This window comes from Moschus berezovskii, chromosome 24, assembly GCF_049115385.1.
Source record: "Moschus berezovskii isolate FMDL1 chromosome 24, NW_MosBer_1.0, whole genome shotgun sequence".
Taxonomy (NCBI): domain Eukaryota; kingdom Metazoa; phylum Chordata; class Mammalia; order Artiodactyla; family Moschidae; genus Moschus; species Moschus berezovskii.
In genome coordinates this window covers 9,609,762-9,630,663 of record NC_142483.1, presented here as the reverse complement: position 1 = coordinate 9,630,663, position 20,902 = coordinate 9,609,762, and the positions used below count along the sequence as shown (strand labels likewise).

Sequence of the window (20,902 nt, the reverse complement as noted above, 5' to 3'; positions counted from 1 at the left end):
CCGGCGACTCGGTTAGGGCGTATTGTGCGCATGCGCTCCCCTGCCAGCCCCGCCCTAGAGGCCAATGGGCTCCGCCTTTGCGTGTTGCGTCTTGACGTAAGCGACGCGCATGGCGCAGTGACGATATCAGTGAGTTTATATTCGCGCGGCCCAGAAGACAGAGGCCTCTGCGGCGCCGTCCTCGGAGACACGCGGCTTTTCCCCGGGATAGCCATGGCCGACTACCTGATTAGCGGAGGCACGTCTTACGTGCCGGACGACGGGCTTACGGCACAGCAGCTGTTCAACTGCGGGGACGGCCTCACCTACAAGTGCGGGTCTCGCGGGCTCACCTGGGCCAGGAGAGGGGCGGCGCGCTTGGGAGGCCGGGTGGGGTCTTCATTGAACCCGTTTAGGTTGGGCGCGGGGGCGGATTTCAGAAATTCCCCACCGGTCTCTGAGGTTTGGTTTGACAGGTCTGAAGCGGGCGGGATGGAGAAGGCATCTTGGTAGCGTCTGGGATTTCCAGCCTAGGAACTCCGTTCTCTGGGCACATGGAGTTGTCAGTTTGCCAGGGATGCTGATGACAGCTGGTGGCAGAAAATGTCCCCTGTCTGCATCTCTACCTTGTTCTCTACCTCTGCCTTGCTTGTGATACTCGGTTTAGGTCATTGCCCTTTCTACTCAAATGCCTTCAGAGATGATGTGTGAGGATGGCATCTCAGGCTGCCATAAGCCTAACCCTTATTCCCAATTCCCCTGCCATAGTGACTTTCTGATTCTCCCCGGGTACATCGACTTCACTGCAGACCAAGTGGTGAGTATGGACAGGAACAGGATCCTGAGTGTTGGGGTTGGATAAGGTGCTGCTGTCCCCTCTCGGCTACCTCAGTAGATTGTGTTTGGGGGTGGATGCCTATGGAAGGGTTTTACTGGCATGCAGGGGATACAGAGCACCTGTTTTGTGGGGAACGTGGTACTGCCTTGAGGCATATGAAGTGCTTTTGCACATTAGTTGGTTTCATTTCTTTAGGACCTGACCTCTGCTCTGACTAAAAAGATCACTCTGAAGACCCCACTGGTTTCCTCACCCATGGACACAGTCACAGAGGCTGGGATGGCCATAGCAATGGCGGTGAGCACTATGGTGTGAGCGCAGAAGCAGGGCCACATCTATCTTTCCCGTCATGACAGTTTTTTTGGTCACTTTTTCCCGGTTTTCTGTGTATTCTACAGCTTACGGGTGGTATTGGCTTCATTCATCACAACTGTACACCAGAATTCCAGGCCAATGAAGTTCGGAAAGTGAAGGTCAGAAGGGCAAGGATCATGATCATGAGTTGCTGGGAATTTCACGGTGGTGGAGTGGGGTGGGGGTGGGTGATTTATTCTCACTTTTTTCCTCACTGTGGGGGTTCATTTCCTGAGAAGGAGCCTGAGACTGTGTCTTACAGACACAGAAGAGGACCATGTGGATAGTGCCTACAGTCCACTCATGTTTCCTAGCTCTTGGTTTGAAGTGTTTGTGTGATTATGATTTGATCCTGTGACACTGCCAAAGGGGGAGTTGGCACAGATCCAAGGCTTCAGACCAAGAGCTTGATGAAAATGGTTCAGAAGTACCTTTTTTCACCACCCCTTCCAGAAATATGAGCAGGGATTCATCACAGACCCTGTGGTCCTCAGTCCCAGGGATCGCGTGAGGGATGTCTTTGAAGCCAAGGCCCGGCATGGCTTCTGTGGTATCCCCATCACTGACACAGGCCGGATGGGAAGCCACCTGGTGGGCATCATCTCCTCAAGGGACATTGATTTTCTCAAGGAGGAGGAGCATGACCGGCTTTTGGGAGAGGTGGGTAACAGCACATCCAAACCCTGACAGCCCAAGCTAAAGATTAGAAGGCTTCTACTCTGTTGCCCAAATGGCATCTCTGAGGGCACTGGTGTTCAGGAAAGATGAATGCCCAAGTTTCTGACCCTTTAATAGGACTCCTACATACCTTCCCCACCAAAGGCTTTGAATCTGCCAACATGTTTGCAGGCATACCCCAGTTTTTTTCCACTCCCAGAGGGGGCCAGTGCTCAAGGACCAACTTAAGCCTCCTCTTGTCATTGCTTTGGTGTGGCTCTTTCTCCTTAATGTTTTCCATGTACCTGGTTTCGTTTCTACTAAATTCTCACTCTTGCCAATAGATATACTTGTGTTTACTTGAGGAGGGTAGGCTGTCTAAACATGGTGGTGTTTGAAACCTCACCCTTGAGTTAGGGCAAGGTCTGTTGGGAGACCTGATCTCTTATTGTCCCTCCTCACAACTCACCTCTCTCATAGATCATGACAAAGAGGGAAGACTTGGTGGTAGCCCCTGCAGGCATCACACTGAAGGAAGCAAATGAAATTCTGCAGCGTAGCAAGAAGGGTGAGTCCTCGAGGTAGGAAGGGTTCAGAATCAAAGACCAAGGTCCTGATTTATGTCTTGCCTACCCTCAGGAAAGTTACCCATTGTAAATGAAAATGATGAGCTGGTGGCCATCATTGCCCGGACAGACCTGAAGAAAAACCGAGATTACCCACTGGCCTCCAAAGATGCCAAGAAGCAGCTGCTGTGTGGAGCAGCCATTGGCACTCACGAGGATGACAAGTATCGGCTAGACTTGCTGTCCCAGGCCGGTGTGGACGTAGTGGTTTTGGTGAGCTGCGGTACAGGCAAGGTGGGGTGGTAGGAGCAGCTGCCGTACCACAGTCTCACCGGGGCTACATTCCCGTCCCACCCAGGACTCTTCCCAGGGAAACTCCATCTTCCAGATCAACATGATCAAGTACATCAAAGAGAAATACCCCAGTCTCCAAGTCATTGGTGGCAATGGTGAGACAAGAGGGGGCGCTGAAGTATGTGGGGTGAGTGGGGGAGCTCGGTCCCATGTAGGCCTTCACATGAGCCCATCCCTGTTCCTCCCTACAGTGGTCACGGCTGCTCAGGCCAAGAACCTCATTGATGCTGGGGTAGATGCCCTGCGGGTGGGAATGGGCAGCGGCTCCATCTGCATCACTCAGGAAGGTAAGAAAATGCTTTGGCAAGGGCCTCAGAGACCAGGCTTTAGCAGGGCCCTTAGCCCCACATGCCCCAGAGCCAAGTGCTCTTTCGGGAGCTACACGGAATCCTCCAGTAGGGGCAGCCCCGGGGCCACAGAGGCCCCTTGGATGGGTAACAGCAAGACGAGCTCTCGTCCTTCACCTGCCACTTCCCCCGCCTGGCCGCCCCGCTCCTGCTCCGTGCCCTCTCTAAACTCTGGTCTGTTTGTTTTATTTAGCGGCTCCCAAGATCCCTCCAGACATAAAGTCCCACAGCCCCAAATGCCCTTCTACTGTCACGGGCTGCTATAGTAAGTCCGGCCCGGCCCACTGGCCCGGCCCAGCTGCCCACTGCCCGGCTGCTTGGTTGACTGTAGCTGTAGCTCCCGGGGTTTGTGGTGCTGACGGGTGGGCAAGGCAAACTGAATGACAGACCATGGTTTTGGGAGCTGCTCAAGAACACAGCTCCCTTCTCTTCTGGGATGTTTGTAGGGCAGGCCCTTCTCCAGGTAGGCCCTGCTCTGCCCACATCTCCTGCAGTAGGCATAGCTTCAGGACCAACTCTGGGCTCCACTCTTCTTTCCACACGACCACTGCCCTGATCTTGCCTGAGCAGCCCACCATGCAGGGAGCAAGGGGTGGGTCTCTGGGTACTAACTGCACGGTGACCCCTACCCCATCTGATACCAGTTGGGTGGGGCTTTCCCGGCTGCTGACTGCACGTGCCTGAGGCTGCCCTGGGCCATGCACACATGCACGCGCACACGCCAAGGGTGAGTGGAGGCCATCACATCTATTTGTACTGTTTAAGGCAGATGGGGCAGCAGCCATCCCAGACAAGACTCTTCTCAACCAGGCTGGTGCAGGTGTAGCTGAGTTCCTGGATGCTGATTTGTGGCACCAGAGCCTCTTGCCTGTCCCCACTAACTCCAGCCCTCCATTTTTTCCTCCATGTCTCAACAGTGCTGGCCTGCGGGCGGCCCCAAGCAACAGCTGTTTACAAAGTGTCAGAATACGCTCGGCGTTTTGGCGTTCCTGTCATCGCTGACGGAGGAATCCAAAATGTGGGCCATATTGCCAAAGCTTTGGCCCTTGGAGCCTCCACAGGTGAGACCCAACTCTCAGGAAGCCTGGTGGGACTCCTTCCCTAATGCCATTCAGGGTCTTCCCCCAGCACTCCTTCTGTCCATAGTTATGATGGGCTCCCTCCTGGCTGCTACCACTGAGGCCCCTGGCGAGTACTTCTTCTCTGATGGAATCCGGCTAAAGAAGTACCGTGGTATGGGTTCTCTCGATGCCATGGACAAGCATCTCAGCAGCCAGAACCGATATTTCAGGTGGGACAGGCAGGTCAGTTACCCCATGCTAATCTTGCACCAGCATCATCATCTGTGTTTTGACTTTGCCCGTATTTCCCTGCCTCTCCCTGCAGTGAAGCAGACAAAATCAAGGTGGCCCAGGGGGTGTCTGGGGCTGTTCAGGATAAAGGATCCATCCACAAATTTGTTCCCTACCTGATTGCTGGCATCCAGCACTCCTGCCAGGATATTGGTGCCAAGAGTCTGACCCAAGTCCGGTAAGCTTAGGGAGTTGGGACCTTGGGTAGAGGGGCTGGCCCAGGGCCAGCTGTCCTCATCTGACATCTGCCCCTCTTTAGAGCCATGATGTATTCCGGGGAGCTCAAGTTTGAGAAGAGAACATCCTCAGCCCAGGTGGAAGGTGGTGTCCACAGCCTCCATTCGTAAGTGGCCAACCCTCTCTACTCCTCTGTCCTTAGGATAGAGGTCTCTCCCCTGCCTCCATCCTCCTGCCCTCATTTCACAGCTAGTTCTTCTGCCAACAGGTATGAGAAGCGTCTTTTCTGAAAAGGGATTATATACAGCACACCCCGTCGCTTTTTCAATAAAAGTTTGAAAAAAAGTGATGCCTGATCTTTGAGGTCAACAAGCAGGTGGGGCGCTCTGCAGCTGCTGCTGTCACAGACACACAAACACACAACACAGCCCTTCCAGAGAAAGCCTCTGGACTTGAGATGAGGATGCTCTAATGAGCTGGAAGTGGGGGCTGCTAACTAGATTCAAAAAGCTCCTCCTAGGGTAGCTCAAAAGGCAGTTCAGACCAGCTCTAGCCCCCAAGAGTTTGGTCTCACACTGAGAATCTGACTGTGGGTATTTACAAAGGGTCATGGAAAAGTCCACGGGGCTTTGGACTGGCATCCACAGGACCTCCTGCTTGCCCAAAGTTTGGCCACATGGGACCAGGTTTACCACGTATGTGTTCTCTGAACCTTCCCTGATGGCTTAGTTGGTAAAGAGTCTGCCTGCAGTGTGGAAGACCCAGGTTCTATCCCTGGATGGGGAAGATCCCCTGGAGAAGGAAATGACAACCCGCTCCAGTATTCTTGCCTGGAGAATTCCATGGACAGAGGAGCCTGGTGGGCTGCAGTCCATGGGGTCACAAAGAGTTGGACACAACTGAGTGACTAACATTTTCACTTTTCACTTATTCGCTAATGTAAATCTCTAAGGGACATCGTGGAGGAAGCACAGAAGTCCCCTCAAATCTGTATGTGAGCAAGTAGACAGACCTACAGTTTAGAACAGGTGCCTATATTGTCCCCTGGCCTCTCAGAGGCCAAGCCATGACCCCCTGGTTTGTTCACAACCCCCTCCAAGAACCCACTGAGCCAACAGCTCCTGGCCAGCAACATGCCTAGTACAAAATCAGACAAGTGGCTTAAATTATTAATTTGCGTCGTACAGTGCCAAAGAGGAGGGGCTAGTAAAAGCTCTGGGCACCCCTGCATTCTGCAGACGACAAGGCCCTCCCGGACAAGTCGGGTTAAGTTCTGGTGGTTCATTCTGCAGCTTGGGCCTGAGATGTGAGTGCAGTCCCTCCAGGTGGGGGAATGAGAGCAGCTCCTGTCACTCGGCCTTCGTGACAGAGGAAGTTGAAAGTGGCACAGGCATTGGGCTGCAAAGAGAAAGCTAGCGTCAGCTGGGCAGGGCTTGGCCTGGGCTCCCCTCCACGTCCCCCAGTCCCAGACATACTGTGTCCTGCACCTCCACCGCGATGCCCCTCTGCCTCATGGCTCGCAGCACGCGGGGCTGCAGCCGCTCAGTCCGGTCTCCAGTGCCCACCACAACAATCTCTAGGAAAGGATGGGCACCGCTAGTCTACCACCAGCTCGGTCGAGAGGGTGCCCTTCTGGGGCTCAGCACTTCACCCTCCCCTCCTCCAGTACCTATCCGGGGCTCCAGCATCCAAAAGAGAGAGAAGCTTTCCTCGGTGATGTCCTGGTAGGAACCTACCTGTGTGGGGAGGCAGCAAGTTAAATATAAGCCCACATAGGTTTTCCCAGAGACTCTCTACCTGCTCCAGAGCTGGATGAAAGAAAAGCCAGGTTTGCTAGGGACAGGCAGGCCCGTGACTCCGGCTCTCGGTTTCCTCACAGTAGGGAAGCGCTCACGTTCCACTGCACCACCGACTGCGGGAAGAGCGCGCAGGGTCCAAACACGCGATTCCCGTTGACCACGAAGCCGCGGCTGCTGTAGCTGTCGATGTACATGGCGAGCGGGGACTCGCGCTGCAGCAGTGAGATGCGTGTCCGCTGATACAGCTCGTCATCCGCCGGCGTGAGCCGATGCCCCCGCCGCGGGGCCCTGCGCAGAGGTACTAATCAGCGGGTCGGGAATGGTCGGCCGCGGGGCGGGTGGTCGGGGACACCGCGTCCGGGCTCACCATAGCAGCTCCGCGGGCGGACTGCGAAGCGCGGGTCGCGCGCGGAACAGGTTCCGAAGGATAAACGCTGTGGCCATGGCGGACCGGCGCGCAGGGAGGCTGGCGCAGGGTCAACGGGGTCGCGGCGTCCCTCAGCCCAGCGCGGCTGCAGCGCCCCCAGCGGCGCGGAGGACACCGCGCGGCTCGGCCGGCCCAGCGCGGGAGAAGGGAGGGAGAGGGCCAGGGGCCTCGGTCCCAGGAGGCCCCGTCCCCCAGCGCGGCTCGGGTGTCAGCACCTGCCGTCCGCCCCGCCCCGGGTGCCCGCAGGCCGCCATGTGGGAGCCGGACACCCGGAGGCGCGGCCGGCCGCAGGGCACTGCCTGGTCGCCAGCTCTCAGCCACTACGCCGGGCTCCCGGGGCCGGGGGAGGGTGGCCGAGCACCTGCTGGAGTCGCGCACACCTGGCCTGGGCGTGGCGCCCGCCCACGCCCCCCGCCTCTAATCCCGGCGTTAGCGCTTCGGGTTCCAAGGGCGGGCCAGGCAGCTCAGGTTTCCGTCGCTCGCCCCCCGAGCCCCGCCCCTCCCTAACCGTCACCCGCGCGACCGTTGGCGTCGCGGCCGCGAGTCGCGCGGGGCGTGGCTGCGCCTGGATTGGCCTCTCCGGAGCCCGAGGGGGCGTGGCTGGGGGCTTCGCCTTAAAATGGCTCCAACTCTGCGGCCGGAGCAAGCGGAAGGGGATGCGTTGGTCGGGAACTTAAACCTGCTCGTTCCCACTACCGGGCCAGACCGGACCAGACGGTGAAGTAGACAGCGGCTGGAGCCTCGCTCTGTTGTCGCGCATTTCGCTCGCGCTTCGAGAATCCCGTGCGCCGCGTCTTGAGCGGAATCAGAAGGCCTACTGGCGTGAGAATCGCTGGCGCCCCGCAGGTTCCGGCATCTCCGCGCGCCCACCTTGTGCTGGCCTCAGGGGCACGTTGCCGCGTCTCCTACCGGCTGGGCCGGGCTGGAGGGAGGCTCGGCACAACCGAGGACGGTCGCAATAGGTTTCCGGGAGTCCCGTCGCTGCAGTGCGGGCCTCTAGCGCTCCGGGTACTGGCAGCGTCACCGGACAAAGGGCCCTGGGTGCAGGGGAGTCCCCGAGGAGGTTTACTTCCTCTCTGACCACGGGCGCGCTTCCCTCTTGGCTGATTCCGAAGCCCGCCCCACCGCCGTCACTACAGTGGCCCTGACTGCATGGGACCAACAGGGCTAATTCTACCCTGCGGGTCTAATCCGAATCGAGACCTGGTCCCAGGGAAGGCCCCCCAACCATACCTGTTGTTTGGGGGCCTAGGTGAGCGGCTTTTTCCCACTTGTCTTGGTTTCATCGTCTACTCCTGGATCCGCCTCCTGGGATAGGAATGGGGGGGGGGTTTGATTTCCCTAGGGAGAAGGATAATCCTTTCAAACCGCCCTCCCGCCCTCCCCGCCCCGCCATGGCTGGACAGCGGGCAACGGAATCCCAAAAGCAGCTGTTGTCTCCAGAGCATTCCAGCTGCGCTTGGATTTCGTTCCCTGCTCTCCTGCCTGAGCAGCGTCCTGACCCAGGCTAGCCCCTGACCCCCAGACATACTTTATTGGGTCGCTCTGGTTTCCATCTCTTTCTCAGGTTTGCCCTCAGGCTGGAAGTGACAGACGTAGACGTCAGAGAACCGAGGCGGTGGCCACCTTTGGAGCCTGAGATAGCACTGGCGAGGGAGGGAGGACCCAGGGCCTCCGGATAGGGCTGCAATGGCGGTGAGTCCCACAAGGCCGCCTCAACCCGCAGCTCGCTAAAGATAGCCCTTCACTTCCTGGGGTAAAACCGCCCCCAACCGTCTTAATGTACTTAGAGTAGCTGAAGTCCCCAGCTTGGCCTCCAGACCCCAATCCTGTTAGCAGACATCCCCTGGTCACGCTCGTGAGGCATGGAAAGCGCTTTGGAATGACACGATCACTCCCGTTGAGTGGGCACCCAAGAAGCCATCGGGAATGTCGTGTCCGCCCAGTGCTCTTTCGGAGCTTCCCAGTGGGGCCTTGCAGCCCTAGCCCAGAAGGGGGTCTTGCCAAGTTTTTCCTGCCCCTAGGTTCCTCTATATTATGAGCTCTGTTTACACACTGCTCCAGGGCAGAGATCAGGGGGCTGTCAGTGCTCTGCTGTACAGTGCTCTATTGCCTCACGTTCCATCCCTATTAAGAAAAGAGAGAGCAGGGGTTAAGTGAAGACATTGACCAGCCCTGATGGGAAGGATTGGACGCTCAGAGAACTGTTCTTAAGCTGGGTCTTCTCAGGTAACATTGTTTATTTGACCCACAATGGCTGGTAGTCTAAACCAGGAAGTGGGACGGTCCTTGTAACAGTACAGCAGGTTAAAGGAGAAGCATTAAAACTTCCTTAAACTGTTATAATGGTTCTAATTATTCAAGATTGAAGAGAAGAAAAACTCAATTCTATCAGAGTGGACACACTAGGAGTAAAAGACAACCCCTATCTCAAAGGAGGGAATGCTTGCAAATAACCTGAAACTGAAGAACACAAATTCCCTTTAAAAATGTGACTGTTTTCAGTAGGTCATGACCGTGGCTTTTGTGCTACCTGCCCTATTTCAGAATCCACTTCTAACTTAAGGCGTTTTGATCATGTGTGCTTAGTCACTAGTTGTGTCCGACTCTTTGTGACCCCATGGACTGTGGCCCGCCAGCTCCGCTGTGCATGGGGATTCTCCAGGCAAGAAAACTGGGCTAAAACCACCAGTTTTTTCCTTCTCTATTGATCATGTGTACATGGAGGAAGTGAAACTTTATACAAATACATAAATGGAAGAGAGACAACCCTGCCCAGGCCTCACTGGATTGCGTGGATTCTTTCCCTTGTTGCTGCTGTGGGCAACAGCGAGTGCTCTAAGTCCGGAGTAGACCCCGAGATTTCTTACCCTAGTCCGGACTAGTCAGGTGGACCAGGCGGCGGTAGGGCTGGGGCCACGGAGCCAGCGCAACTGTCCACTGTCCACTTGGGAGTCTATGCCAGTTCCCCGCCCCAACCAATTGGCCTTCCCGGAAATCCCGCCTCGACGTTTTGCTTCCGGTCCCGCCTGCCCCTTCCGGTAGCCATGCGCCTCGGGGTGGAGGAGACGCTGGGAGCTCTGAACTCAGCCTTGGGGCCTGGTGGCCCAGTGTGGTTCAAGGAGACGCACGCCCGCCACCTGCGTGCCCGAGACTTCTTGGCGCCGCGCCGCGCACTGCAGGCGCGCTTTGGGGACGACCAGGTAGGCGCGCGCATGGCGGGGAAGTGGGCCGGAGACACAGGTGGCAGCGCAGCGGCCCGCTCAGCTGCCTGGCTCCCCGCAGGTGCCCGAGAGCGTGGTTCACGCCATCGTCGGCCTACAGGGCCCCGGCGTGGCCCCGGTGCTGCGCTGCGCGCCGACCCCCGCGGGGCTGGCGCTTCAGCTGCAGCGGTCCGCGGTCTTCGAGCGCGTGCTCTGTTCCGTCGCCGCCTATGCCGCGCCCGCCGCCCCCAGCGCTCCTACCCCGCGCGTCGTCCTGCACTGTCCGGCGCTGCGCGGCAGCCCCAGCGCCCTCCGCCTGAGCCAGCTCCGTGCCGTGCTCGTGGCGGACCACCTGGCGCGAGTTCTGCAAGCTCACAGGTGAGTGAGGGCGCGGGCCCAGAACGAAGGTGCGCGACGGCTTCCCGCCGCGAGTGGGAAGTCGGGGCGAGCTGAGCCAGGTGCTCAGGCTGAGGCGGCCGCCTCGCTTCGCAGGGTGAGTGTGCGCCGAGTCCCTTCTGTGCTGGACCCGCACATGACGACCTTCCTGCAGCAACTGCGGGTGGACTGGCCCGAGGTCTCAGAGAAAGCCACGACCGAAACCCTGAGGAACAGCGCGATTGCAGAGCTCTCCCCTGCCCGTGATGCCGGAGCCCTGCCTCCTGGCACCCTGGGTCGAGTGTGCCTGAAGGAACTGATGGAGGAACGCGGACGCACAGCTGGCTATGACCCCAGTGTGGACAGCTGTCTGGGTAGGCCCGGGATCCTAGCGGGGCCAGAAAGTCGGGGCGCCACCCCCGCACTACCCGGCCCGCCTCAGCCCTGTGTTCTCTTCCCAGTGACGGAAGATCTGCTCTCTCTGCTGGCCGAGCTGCAGGAGGCTGTGCAGGCTGGGGCCGAGGACAGCTCCCTAGGCTTGGTTAGTGACTTGATGCCCCCACCCTGGTATGCTTCTGGCAAGGTGTAGTGTGTCCCCCACAATGACTGTCCTACCTCACAGGCTGCAGCCCCAGATGCTGGTGCAGATAGCTACGTGGTCCTACATGTAGTGAGCTCTGAGGAGGAGTTCCAGCAACAAAAGTTGGACCTGCTTTGGTGGAAGTTGGATCATCAGGCTCCTCTCAGACAGGTAGGTTAGTGATGGTAACCTCCCCATAGCAACCTCAGAGGACTCCTTGAAACCCACTTGTTAGCTGATGGGGCTGGAAAGTGACACCTGACCTTGAGGGGGACCTTAGGCAGATGCAGCAGGCGCCAGGAGAGGGCCCTGGACTTGAGACAGAGGGCTTAAGGTCAGAGCTGGGGGGTCCAGGAAAACATTGAGGTTCTTGGAGGGTGTCATCAGAGGCTGACCCCTGCTATCTTCCTGACAGAAGCACCTGGTCTGTGGCCCAGTGAAAGTAGCTGGTGCGCCCAGCGTCCTGACTGCCCCCGAGTACTACGAGTGAGTGAGGCTGGAAGTCAGGCCACCACGCCAGGGCAGTGGAGGCGGGGGACTCTGTCCACCAGGCCTCCTCTGAGTCTCTTCTCAATGTAGGCTCCGGCACGCCCAGGTGTGCAAGGCATCATCACTCAAGTATGGCAAGGACCTGGAACAAGGTGCACCTGGGAGACCCTGCTTTTGCTTCCGGTAGGGGGAGGTCATTTGTACACATGCCCCTTCCTGCAGAGACTGACTGATCCGTACTCCCTCAGATCCAGCCTGGACGGAAATCTTCAGGGTTCTCTCTGTGGCAACGATGAAATTTGAGATGCTCAGCACAGCCCCCCAGAGTCAGGTGAGCCTGGGCATCCTGCTGGACCAGGGCTGGGGGTTGGAGCTGGGGGACAGGGTGTGCGGTGGCGGTCCTCCCTGTGCAGCTGTGCCTCTGTTCCTCAGCTTCTCCTGGCCCTGGCTGACAGCAGCATTTCCACCAAGGGCAGCAAAAGTGGCACCTTTGTCATGTATAACTGTGCGCGTCTCGCCACCCTCTTTGAGGGTTACAAGGGCAGCGTGGAGCGAGGTCTGTACCCCACCTTCCCACCTGTGAGCAGTCTAGACTTCTCCCTGCTGCGTGACGAGGTGAGTGCCCCTCCCAGGTAGCCAGCACGTGCAGGAAGCTCAGGTCTTTTTCCCTCCCAGCACGCTTCTCCCCCACAGGGTGAGTGGTTGCTACTCTTCAACAGCATCCTCCCCTTCCCAGACCTGCTGAGGCAGACGGCAGCCCCGACCCTGACCTGCACCGGCCCAGGGCTTCGCGTCACTGCACGCACAGAGACGGTGAGGACACGAGGGCAGGACGCACCACACACACTATTCTTTATTCTGGTCGGGGGCACAAAGGGATGGGTGGGTAGTGACTCGATTTGGTCTCTGTTTCTAGGTATGCAAGTTCCTGGTACAGCTCAGCATGGACTTCAGCTCGTACTATAACCGGGTACACATCCTAGGGGTGAGTGCACAGCAAAAGGGCAGATGGGGAAGGGTGGTGCAGGGAAAGCAAAGCATGAGACCAGCAGCCTCCTTCTCTCCTCCAGGAGCCTCGGCTACACTTGTTTGGTCAGATGTTTGCCCGTCTGCAGCTTCTGCGGGCCGTGCGAGAAGTGCTCCACACTGGGCTGGCCATGCTGGGTCTCCCTCCGCTGAGTCACATTTAAGGCCACAGAGGCCTTAGGATCCAGGAATGTCCACAAAGTCAGCAACTGAAAAGGGGGGAAAAAAAAAAAAAATCTGGATTTTTTTTTTTTTTTAGCGATCTGGAGCCCAAATAAATTGTTTGTATGACAAGGTTTTGTCCCGTGGGGGGGAGCGGGGCATATTCTTGCTCTGTTCAGGTGGCATCCTACTCACCTTCAGCTCCTGCTCTGAAGTCAGGAACCCGCGGCTGCCTCTTCCTCCCCTCTGGGCACACCAGGCATGGGCACAGACAGTCACTGTCTGAGAGCAGGCCCCATGCCCAGTGTGCCGGCCACCGCGGGATGTCTTAGTCGTACCAGTTGTAGACCTCAAGGCCCTGGCCCCCCAGAGCACAACGGTGGCCAAACTCTGGGCTCACGGGCCAGCAGTCCATGTCGGCCACATCTGCTACGTGGTACACTGTGCTGTTCATAAAGGTGGGTTCACCGTGCCCCAAACGCCAGAAGGTCAGCCGTTGGTCGATGGAGGCCGAGACCATGAGGCTGGGGCTTAAGATCTTGAGGCCTGTCACGTGGGCAGCATGCGCACAGGGAACAGAGTACTCCTCCAGCACTTGCAGCTGGGGCAGCAGCTCGGCACCCCCCACAGCCTCCTCCAGCTCCGGCATCGCCACAGCAAGCACAAAAACGTGGAGGGAGCCGTCCTCGCTGCCACTGGCCACAAGGTGGCCCTCACGGGTGGGCAGGGTGTGCAGGCTGTTGACCCCACAGCTGTGAGCCTGCACAGTCAGGCAAGGGCTGCCCAGCTCTGGAGGAAGAGGACAGTTGTCAAGACCCAGCCTGACACATGGCTGAGTCCATGCGGGGCGGGGCGGCAGCCACAGTGGCAGTGTAGCTACTCACCGAAGGGCAGCCCGGGGTCCGTTGCAGCCTCCAGGGCAGGGGAGCCTTGGTCCAGCAAGGTGGTGAGGTCCCAGAAGGCCAAGCTGCCGTCGGTGGCTGCACTGCACAGGAACAGCCTCCTGGAAACCAGAGCAGCTGGGTGAGGGGGATGGAAAGCAACAAGAGCCCCACCAGCCCATGTGGGACCGCCACGCAGGCCCTCACCGCCGCTGACTGGGTGCCTCGTGTGTGAAGGCGTGCACCTTGAGGACACAGCGCTTGTGGTGGAAGGTTTCAGCCAGCAGCTGCAGTCGCCGCCCAGAGTCCTGCAAGAGAAAGAGCCTGGGGGCGGGGGGTAGCTCAGAACCCACTCTGAATATCTACACCCTTTCCTTTCCTCCAGGCTCCTTGGGTCGTATGCATTAAGAAGCCCCAGCCCAGCATTGGTTTGTGACCTGTTAGGAACCAGACCAGGAAGCAGGAGGTGAACAGCAGGCAAAACCAGAACTATCTCATCCCCGTCCATTGCCCCCACCCACTGTGGAAAAATGAACTGGCTCCTGGTGCCAAAAAGGTTGGGGACCTGCGCCTTACACTTACCTCACTGCCCCATCACTACAGGCGGCAGCCACAAGTGGGCCAAGGCCAGGCTGGTCGAGCTCACACACAGCTAGGCACATATACCTGCAGGGACAAAAGACGGACGTCACTCGGAGCCTGGCCGCAGCGGCACAGGGCTGCCTCGCGTGCCCAGCCCTCGCTGCTGTCTGGCAGCACACCTCACCTGGTCTCAGGGTCCACCTTGATCATCCGGTGCCGGTGGCGCTGCCGGTCCCAGTACTCGTCCAGCCGGTGGGATGAAAGGTGCATGACGCGGCAGGCCAGACGGCTTGGGGGGCTGGGGTCTGGGGTGACCATGATGGTGAAGCAGTGCATCTCAGCCCTGCCCCCCGCAGACACCACATGGGCGGTCAGGCCTGGCTGAGGAGCCTGAGGGCCACCTGGGGTGCCAACACCCCACACAGCCACGGCACGCACCGAGGAGATGTGGTTGCAGACTGCGGTAAGCGCGTGGGCTGAGCCCGTGGCTGTGGGGAGCGCCAGGACACAGACGGTGGCGTCCTCGCTGCAGGTGATCACAATGTCGATCAGGCCAGGGCCCTCACTACCGGGCTCGACAGGCTCGCCGGGCTCCGGGTGGTCAGGCTGCAGGAAGCTGGGTACCCCAGACTCAGGCCCCAGGGTGATGCTACCCACACGCCTTACACAAGTGATCTCCCGGCCATGCAGGCTCTCCCGGAGAATCACATGTGGCCGCGTGCAGCCACCCAGAGCCCGGTAGAGCATCACGTCACCATCCTTGAGGTAGGCGAAGGCCATCGCTGCCTCGGTGTCGGAGAAGGCCCAGGAGCGGTGCCCTCCGCCACAATTGATGATGTGCAGCTTCTCATGCGACCTGGGGCTCCACACCACGAACTCATTGGCATGGAAACCCAGGATGACCATGCTCCCGTCGGCCACCATACGGACTCCAGCCACCCAGTTCATACCCCGACAGGGCTTTTGCCTTAGCACTGGCTGGAGCTGCCCGGCTCGCACAAAAAGCTGGTAGTAGGAACCGTCACGTCCTGTGGTGTACACGTAGCCACCGTGGCAGCTGACTGAGGTCACACCCTGTTTCCCGTGCAGAGAAGGTAGGGTGGACACAGGGCCCCACTCAGCCAACGAGGGCTCCCCCTCACCACTGCCTGCTCCAGGCGCTGAGGTAATCGCCCCAACCTTGCTTGTCACCCCAAGATCCTTGAGCAGATCTGGGCGGGAGGGGTAGAGCAACACAGAGCCCCGGCGGTCCCCACACACCAGGAAGTCGCCTGGGGGGAGAAAGGCACTGCATGTGTGCCACCTCTGCTTGCTTGGAGGCAGGAGATAGCGGCAACGTTCCTTGACAAAGATGGCCTTGCCAGAGGGCGCTGCAGAGATCTCCAGGCAAGCCACCACGCCACCAGGGCCCGATGCCAGCAACAGAAGCTCCTCATAGCCTCGCAAGGCCCAGCTCAGGCTGTGCACCTTCCCTGGGAACAGGGTCAGGTCCACAGCTGCAGTCGGAGTGTTGATGGGGACAACCTTGACGCGCCCTTCCCCGTTGGCCAGGGCACACAGTCCGAAGCCCTCGGGACCAGGGGCTGCCTCCAGGAGGCAGTAGGACTGGAAGCGCTTGTCCTCCAGCAGCTGCTCCCAGCACTTGACCTCGAGGTCATAGAGGTACAGGGCCCCTGCGTCAGTCACGGCCAGTACTCGCCACGAGCCAGCCAGCGTCACAGCCTTGAGGACACCTGGCCTGCTGCGGGACTTGAAGGAGAGTGCGGAGACCCCCGAACCCGGGTGCCCGCGCCCTACCAGGTGCCACAGCCGGATGCCTGAGTCATCGCCCCCAGTGATCACCCAGGCCTGCCTCTCATGGGCCGCTAGGGCTCGGATCCCACGGCCTTGGTGGCCCCGAAACGCCTGGAGGATCTCGCCTTCATGGCTCCACACCAAGCAGACACAGTCTTCTCCTGCGCTGATAAGGTAATTCTCGAGGAGTTTGACCTGCCAGACACGGGCGCTGTGCCCAAAGCAGTGACCAATATTCTGGACCCGGCCCCCGGGAACGCGCAGGTCACCCACCTTCCAGATGCGAACGCTTCGGTCCTCGGAAGCTGTGGCCAGTAGGCCCTTGCTTTCTAGGTAAGACATGCTGAAGATGACCCCCACGTGCCCACTGACCCGTCGGTCAGGGGCTACGGGCTGATCGTCTTTTAGAGCTGCTGCTGGGTACCAGACCAGGAGCTGGTTGGAAACAGCGCCAGCAACTACAGTCAGCTCCTTCCAGGTGTCTCCGATCAGACAGGCCGAGGAGAGGGTGCACCTATCTGTGCAGGGCACGTCCTGCAGGCTGCACCCTACCACAGGGTCATACAGCATCACCGAGTTGTGCCCCAGGGCCAAGGCAATGTTCCCCTCGAGCCAACGGGCATCCCAGATCCAATCAGACATGTTCCACAGGCCAGAGCGCCACAGCTCCCGGAAGCGGCCCTGTCCCCAGCTAACTTTCACAACTCGGAGGCCTTTGCTGCCAAACGCCGCCACCATGACCTCCGAGTCAAGGTCTCCGCTGGGCTCTGGTCGCACTCGGAAGCCATGGATAAGGTAGTGGCCAAGCAGGTTCTGCACTCGCCTCATCATCCGCAGATGTCCACCAAAATCCAAGCTGTAGACCAGGACATCTGGTCCCTCACCTGGACAGAGGCGGAGAGCCACATCAGAACCCCTCCTCTAATTCTCATGGGCCAGTAAGAGACAGGGAGCAAGAGACTTCTTGCTCAGCAGGTAGCTTATGAATGTATTAGGTCACTTAATCCTGCAGGCTTGAGCTTGCTCTCAGCTTCAGCTGTATTCTCAGAGCTCTCTCTGAGTCCCTTGTCAGTTACCCATGACACTCAGCTCAACCATGAATTCATCAAACTCCCATCTCCTTCTCATCCCACCGAACTTCTCATGCTTGACAGGAATCCTCAGCTTTAGTCCCCAAATCCTTAGCCTCACTGACCTTGTTCACACTAACTCCTCCCCCACGGAACAGGCACAACTGATAAGTCAAGCATTCCACCTTCAGGCCACAGCAGAACCCCTCCTGATTTCCAGGAGCTTCTCTGAACCTCAGAAGATGTGAGCACGTTCAGTAACAGTGGGGAGAGGCAGCCCGCACTTTGGAAGCAGACACTCCTGTGAGCGTCGGCTGCCACCTGGCTGCCCTGCAGACACATCCATCTGCTAGCTCATCCTCAAGTTCGCTCCATACTCCTCACCCCAATGACCTAACATTACCCCAGCCCCAATCTGGGAAGCCCATTCCTCTTAACTGCCCACCTCTTATCTCCAAGTTCTGGAGATTTCACTTCCTAAAGAGCTTGCAAATCCAATCGACCACAGTGACTTCGGTCCAGGATATCACCTCTTAACTAGAGATGACACCTCATGCTAGTCCCAGCCTGCAATCTCAATCTTTTGACATTCAATAAACACTTATTTCAGAGTTTCCTGGCATTCCAGTGGTTAGGACTTGGAGCTTTCACTGCTGGGGCCTGGGTTTGATCCCTCACTGGGGAACTAAGATCTCGCAAGCAGTGTGGTCCACCCAAAAAAAAAAAAATTTTTTTTTTTTTTTAATTTAACACTGATTATAAACCAGACAATGAATGATATGCTGGAGTAGTGAATAAAACCCTGCTTCTGCGGATTAGGCAGATGTTAAACACTATCACACAACAGATAGCCAAAAAAAAAGAAAAACCCCACATGAAAAGAAGCTCAACTTCACTATCAGAGAAATGCAAATCAAAACTACAACGAAGGACCACTGCACCAGTCAGAACAGTCATCATCAAAAAGTTTCACAAACAGGGGATTCCCTGGCAATCCAGCAGTTATGACTCCGTGCTCTCAATGCCGAGGGCCTGAGTTCAGTCTCTGGTCTGGGCACTAAGATCCCACATGCCATAGGGTGCAATCAAAAAGTGTTTTAGGATACAAATGAACTTATTTACAAAACTGAAACAGACTGACAAATTCCAGAAACCAATTTATGGATACTGAAGGGGAAACATGGTAGTTACTGAAGGGGAAATGTGGTAGGCAAGGGATAAATTAGGAGTCTGGCATTAACATATACACACTACTATATAAAAAAGAGGTAACCGACAAAGACCTGCTGTATAGCACAGTCTAAGACTTGACACAGCCAAATAAATATTTAAGCTCTAGAACAGTATCACACAAGTACACTACATAGTTATCATTTTGATAAGTTCCAGGAAAGAACTATACAGGTTGCTTTGAGAATGTAAAACGAGGGAGGGACTTCCCAGTGTTTCAGTGGCTAAGACTCTGCGCTCCCCATGCAGGGGGGTTCTATCCCTGGTCAGGGAACTAGATCCCACAAGCTGTAATGAAGATCAAACACTCTGTGTGCTGCAGCCAAATTAAAAAAAAAAAAAAAAATGGGAAAGTCTACTCTAGTGGTTCTCAACAGAGGGACACTTTCCCTCCAGAAGACACGTGGCAATGTCTGAGGACATTTCAGGCTGTTACAACTGGGAGCTGTGAGTGCTACTGGCATCTAGCGGAGGCTAAGGAGGCAGTTACATCCTACAGTGTAGACAGCCCTTCACACAAAGCATGGTATGATCCAACAAATCCACAGCGCTGAGACCGGGAAACCCTGGTCTAATCTAACCAGACTGGGAGACTGCCAGGGGAGGCCGACTTGAGAACCTAACATCTAGGTGCAGCAATCAAGGATCAGCAGTTGTTAGTCAAAGGAAGAGCAGGAAGGAGGGAGAGGGCTTGACCCTTTCTTGCCAGAGGAAACATCCATTCTGAGGCCCCTGAGATGAGCGCGAGCTTTGGGGGACATGGATAGAACTGGAAACAAAAGGTTCAAGGATGAGCTAGAGAGAATGCTACTGAGGGCGCTGGGGAGGCACAGCTGCATGGCCTCCAATGATGGCAGTAAAGGTAGAAAAAGACAGAAACACGCTACATGTATGAAGTGCAGTATCAACCATACTGGCTTGGGGAGTGAGAGGGGCAGAGTCTCGGGCCTGGGCACCTGAGTGGCTGATGTTCCCCCGCCTGAGCTCGAACATCAGCAGGAGTGTTCCAATTTGTAGGCCCCTGTGCACTTGAGCCTAGCACTCACATGAGAACAGGGCTGGGAATTCAAGCTATAGGTTCACAGGGGTGGGATTTGAGAACTGTCAATAGAAAAGTCACTTTGGAAATAATGGGAGTAGGTGAATTCACTTTAAAAGCTTACTAACCTAAATTTCACAAGCCATTCCTCTGCTTAAAACTTCTCAGTGGGCCTTCACCAATGGGACTTTATGCCCCTAGAGATAAGTCAGATCGAAGCCTGAAATGGACTGGGCTCTGCTCATTTCTTCAGCCTCTTCACCTAGACAAGCCCTTCCGCTCTGCCTGCTGAATCCTCACAAGAATTGTCTCTTTTCCACAAGTGGCAAATTCTGTCTTAACCCCTGTCTTCCCCGAGTTTACTCTTGTGGTTCTTCAGTTTTCTGCCTACCTACTCCCTCCTCCAGGAGCCTTAGGAGTTTAGCTCATGGTAGGAACCTTGGGCTCCCAGAGCTCTCACAGCAAATCAAAACTGGGTCATCGCCCGCCCTCATCTCCCACCCCTATACATCCACTCCTCTTAAGACTGGGAGCAGCTCAATCAAGGCTTGCCAGCCAGTGCCCTGCCTTGCGACCCTTATTAAACTCAGCAGCTCTAACATAAGTCACTAGCAGTAGCTTCCCGTCGGACTCCACCGCTCCACGGGGCTCTGTCGCCTGGGGTCCCTGTCCTCTGCTACTCGAGCCGACCCTCCTCAGAAGAGGCACTGACATGGGATTTCCTGGACCCCAACCATCTCGGGAGGGGCCTCAGCCTCCGCCTCCGCGAGCACTGGCCTACTCAGGTCTCATCCTCGGGTTTCCCGCGACTCCACGCTGGTCAGAGGCTCTTCATCCCCACCATCTAAGGAAGAGCATCACCCGCCCCTCTCGCACGTTAGAGGCCACACCCCCTTCTGGGTTTGGCCCACCCCCGAAAGGCCACGCCCCGGGCTCTGGACCCGCCCACGGGAGGCTTCATCACGGAGCTCCCCCCGCATCCTCGCCGGAACGACGAAGTCCCCGCCCGACTCGTCCACAAACGTCTCTTATTCCCTTCCCCGCACCCCCGCCGACCGCGCTTCCCTGCACCTTTCTGCCGCCCCCAGCCGCCCTCTCCGCATCAGCTGCAGTTTCTGAAAGGCCTAGGGAAACAATTCAGCTCTTTGTTTCCTGGGCTCCTCAGGCTACGCTCCAGCCCCGCCAGGCCGTGGGTTCCCGCCCGCCGCCCGTCCTCCTCCTCGGGGCATCCCTTTGTTCTTAAGGCCCCTCCCCAGGCGAGCGTTCGGTTTCTTCTCCGCTAGCGCGCGCCTCCAACCACAACTCACCCGCCAACAGCCGCTCCCCCACGCACTCCAGACCCGTGACCGGGAGGAGTATGAGTTCTGAGGTTGCCCGCGGCCAAACGTAGTCCTCGTGAGCGTCCATGGCGGTCCCCCGAGCCGCTGCAGCTGCGACGGCCAAGAAAGGAGCAGAGCTCTCGCGAGACGAGCCTTCCCGCGTGCTGCTGCGCCGCAGCTCTACGGCGCCCGTAGCAACAGGTGGCAGAGGCAGGGGCGGCCGCCGCCTAGGTCCAATGACGACCGCCCTCCGCCCCACGCCGTCCGGCTGGGATTGGCCGGGCCGAATCGCCCCCGTCACG

The 20,902-nt window shown here is 57.6% G+C and overlaps 4 protein-coding genes across 9 annotated transcripts; 2 read left to right on the top strand and 2 right to left on the bottom strand.

Annotated features, from left to right (window-relative positions):
* The first annotated feature begins 119 nt into the window (after window positions 1–119).
* IMPDH2 (inosine monophosphate dehydrogenase 2) lies at window positions 120–4,971 on the top strand. 2 transcript variants are annotated; one of them, XM_055413793.2, is made up of 15 exons: window positions 123–311; window positions 748–796; window positions 1,013–1,114; window positions 1,216–1,290; window positions 1,625–1,831; window positions 2,309–2,396; window positions 2,468–2,667; window positions 2,753–2,843; window positions 2,940–3,035; window positions 3,289–3,360; window positions 4,013–4,156; window positions 4,242–4,386; window positions 4,482–4,625; window positions 4,707–4,790; window positions 4,893–4,971. In XM_055413793.2, the coding sequence occupies exons 1-15, from the start codon at window positions 214–216 to the stop codon at window positions 4,912–4,914; spliced, it is 1,617 nt and encodes a 538-aa protein (XP_055269768.2). In that variant the 5' UTR covers window positions 123–213; the 3' UTR covers window positions 4,915–4,971. The 2 variants fall into 2 exon arrangements, with proteins under 2 accessions (XP_055269769.2, XP_055269768.2); XM_055413794.2 differs by lacking the exon at window positions 3,289–3,360 and having other exon boundaries at window positions 120–311; window positions 4,893–4,970.
* An 801-nt stretch (window positions 4,972–5,772) lies between these two features.
* On the bottom strand, window positions 5,773–8,533 carry NDUFAF3 (NADH:ubiquinone oxidoreductase complex assembly factor 3). Of its 2 annotated transcripts, XM_055413797.2 has the most exons (7): window positions 8,382–8,533; window positions 8,084–8,158; window positions 6,791–7,887; window positions 6,519–6,711; window positions 6,294–6,360; window positions 6,100–6,200; window positions 5,773–6,022 (listed from the first exon to the last, which is right to left on the bottom strand). In XM_055413797.2, exons 3-7 carry the CDS (start codon window positions 6,865–6,867, stop codon window positions 5,906–5,908), a joined length of 555 nt encoding a protein of 184 aa, XP_055269772.1. In that variant the 5' UTR covers window positions 6,868–7,887; window positions 8,084–8,158; window positions 8,382–8,533; the 3' UTR covers window positions 5,773–5,905. The 2 variants fall into 2 exon arrangements, with proteins under 2 accessions (XP_055269772.1, XP_088687921.1); XM_088831795.1 differs by lacking the exons at window positions 8,084–8,158; window positions 8,382–8,533 and having other exon boundaries at window positions 6,791–7,898.
* A 1,221-nt stretch (window positions 8,534–9,754) lies between these two features.
* DALRD3 (DALR anticodon binding domain containing 3) lies at window positions 9,755–12,739 on the top strand. Of its 4 annotated transcripts, none has more exons than XM_055413792.2 (12): window positions 9,755–10,053; window positions 10,136–10,431; window positions 10,546–10,802; window positions 10,890–10,969; window positions 11,051–11,179; window positions 11,424–11,494; window positions 11,588–11,649; window positions 11,746–11,828; window positions 11,930–12,112; window positions 12,217–12,310; window positions 12,414–12,482; window positions 12,568–12,739. In XM_055413792.2, exons 1-11 carry the CDS (start codon window positions 9,898–9,900, stop codon window positions 12,461–12,463), a joined length of 1,461 nt encoding a protein of 486 aa, XP_055269767.2. In that variant the 5' UTR covers window positions 9,755–9,897; the 3' UTR covers window positions 12,464–12,482; window positions 12,568–12,739. The 4 variants fall into 4 exon arrangements, 3 of the variants coding, with proteins under 3 accessions (XP_055269767.2, XP_055269765.2, XP_055269764.2); XM_055413790.2 differs by having other exon boundaries at window positions 12,191–12,310; XR_008684147.2 differs by lacking the exon at window positions 12,568–12,739 and having other exon boundaries at window positions 12,234–12,310; window positions 12,414–12,485.
* WDR6 (WD repeat domain 6) lies at window positions 12,325–20,859 on the bottom strand. The gene is made up of 7 exons (XM_055413779.2): window positions 20,589–20,859; window positions 14,333–16,826; window positions 14,149–14,232; window positions 13,774–13,890; window positions 13,570–13,688; window positions 12,881–13,474; window positions 12,325–12,732 (listed from the first exon to the last, which is right to left on the bottom strand). Exons 1-6 carry the CDS (start codon window positions 20,686–20,688, stop codon window positions 13,014–13,016), a joined length of 3,375 nt encoding a protein of 1,124 aa, XP_055269754.1. The 5' UTR covers window positions 20,689–20,859; the 3' UTR covers window positions 12,325–12,732; window positions 12,881–13,013.
* Between the last annotated feature and the right edge of the window lie 43 nt (window positions 20,860–20,902).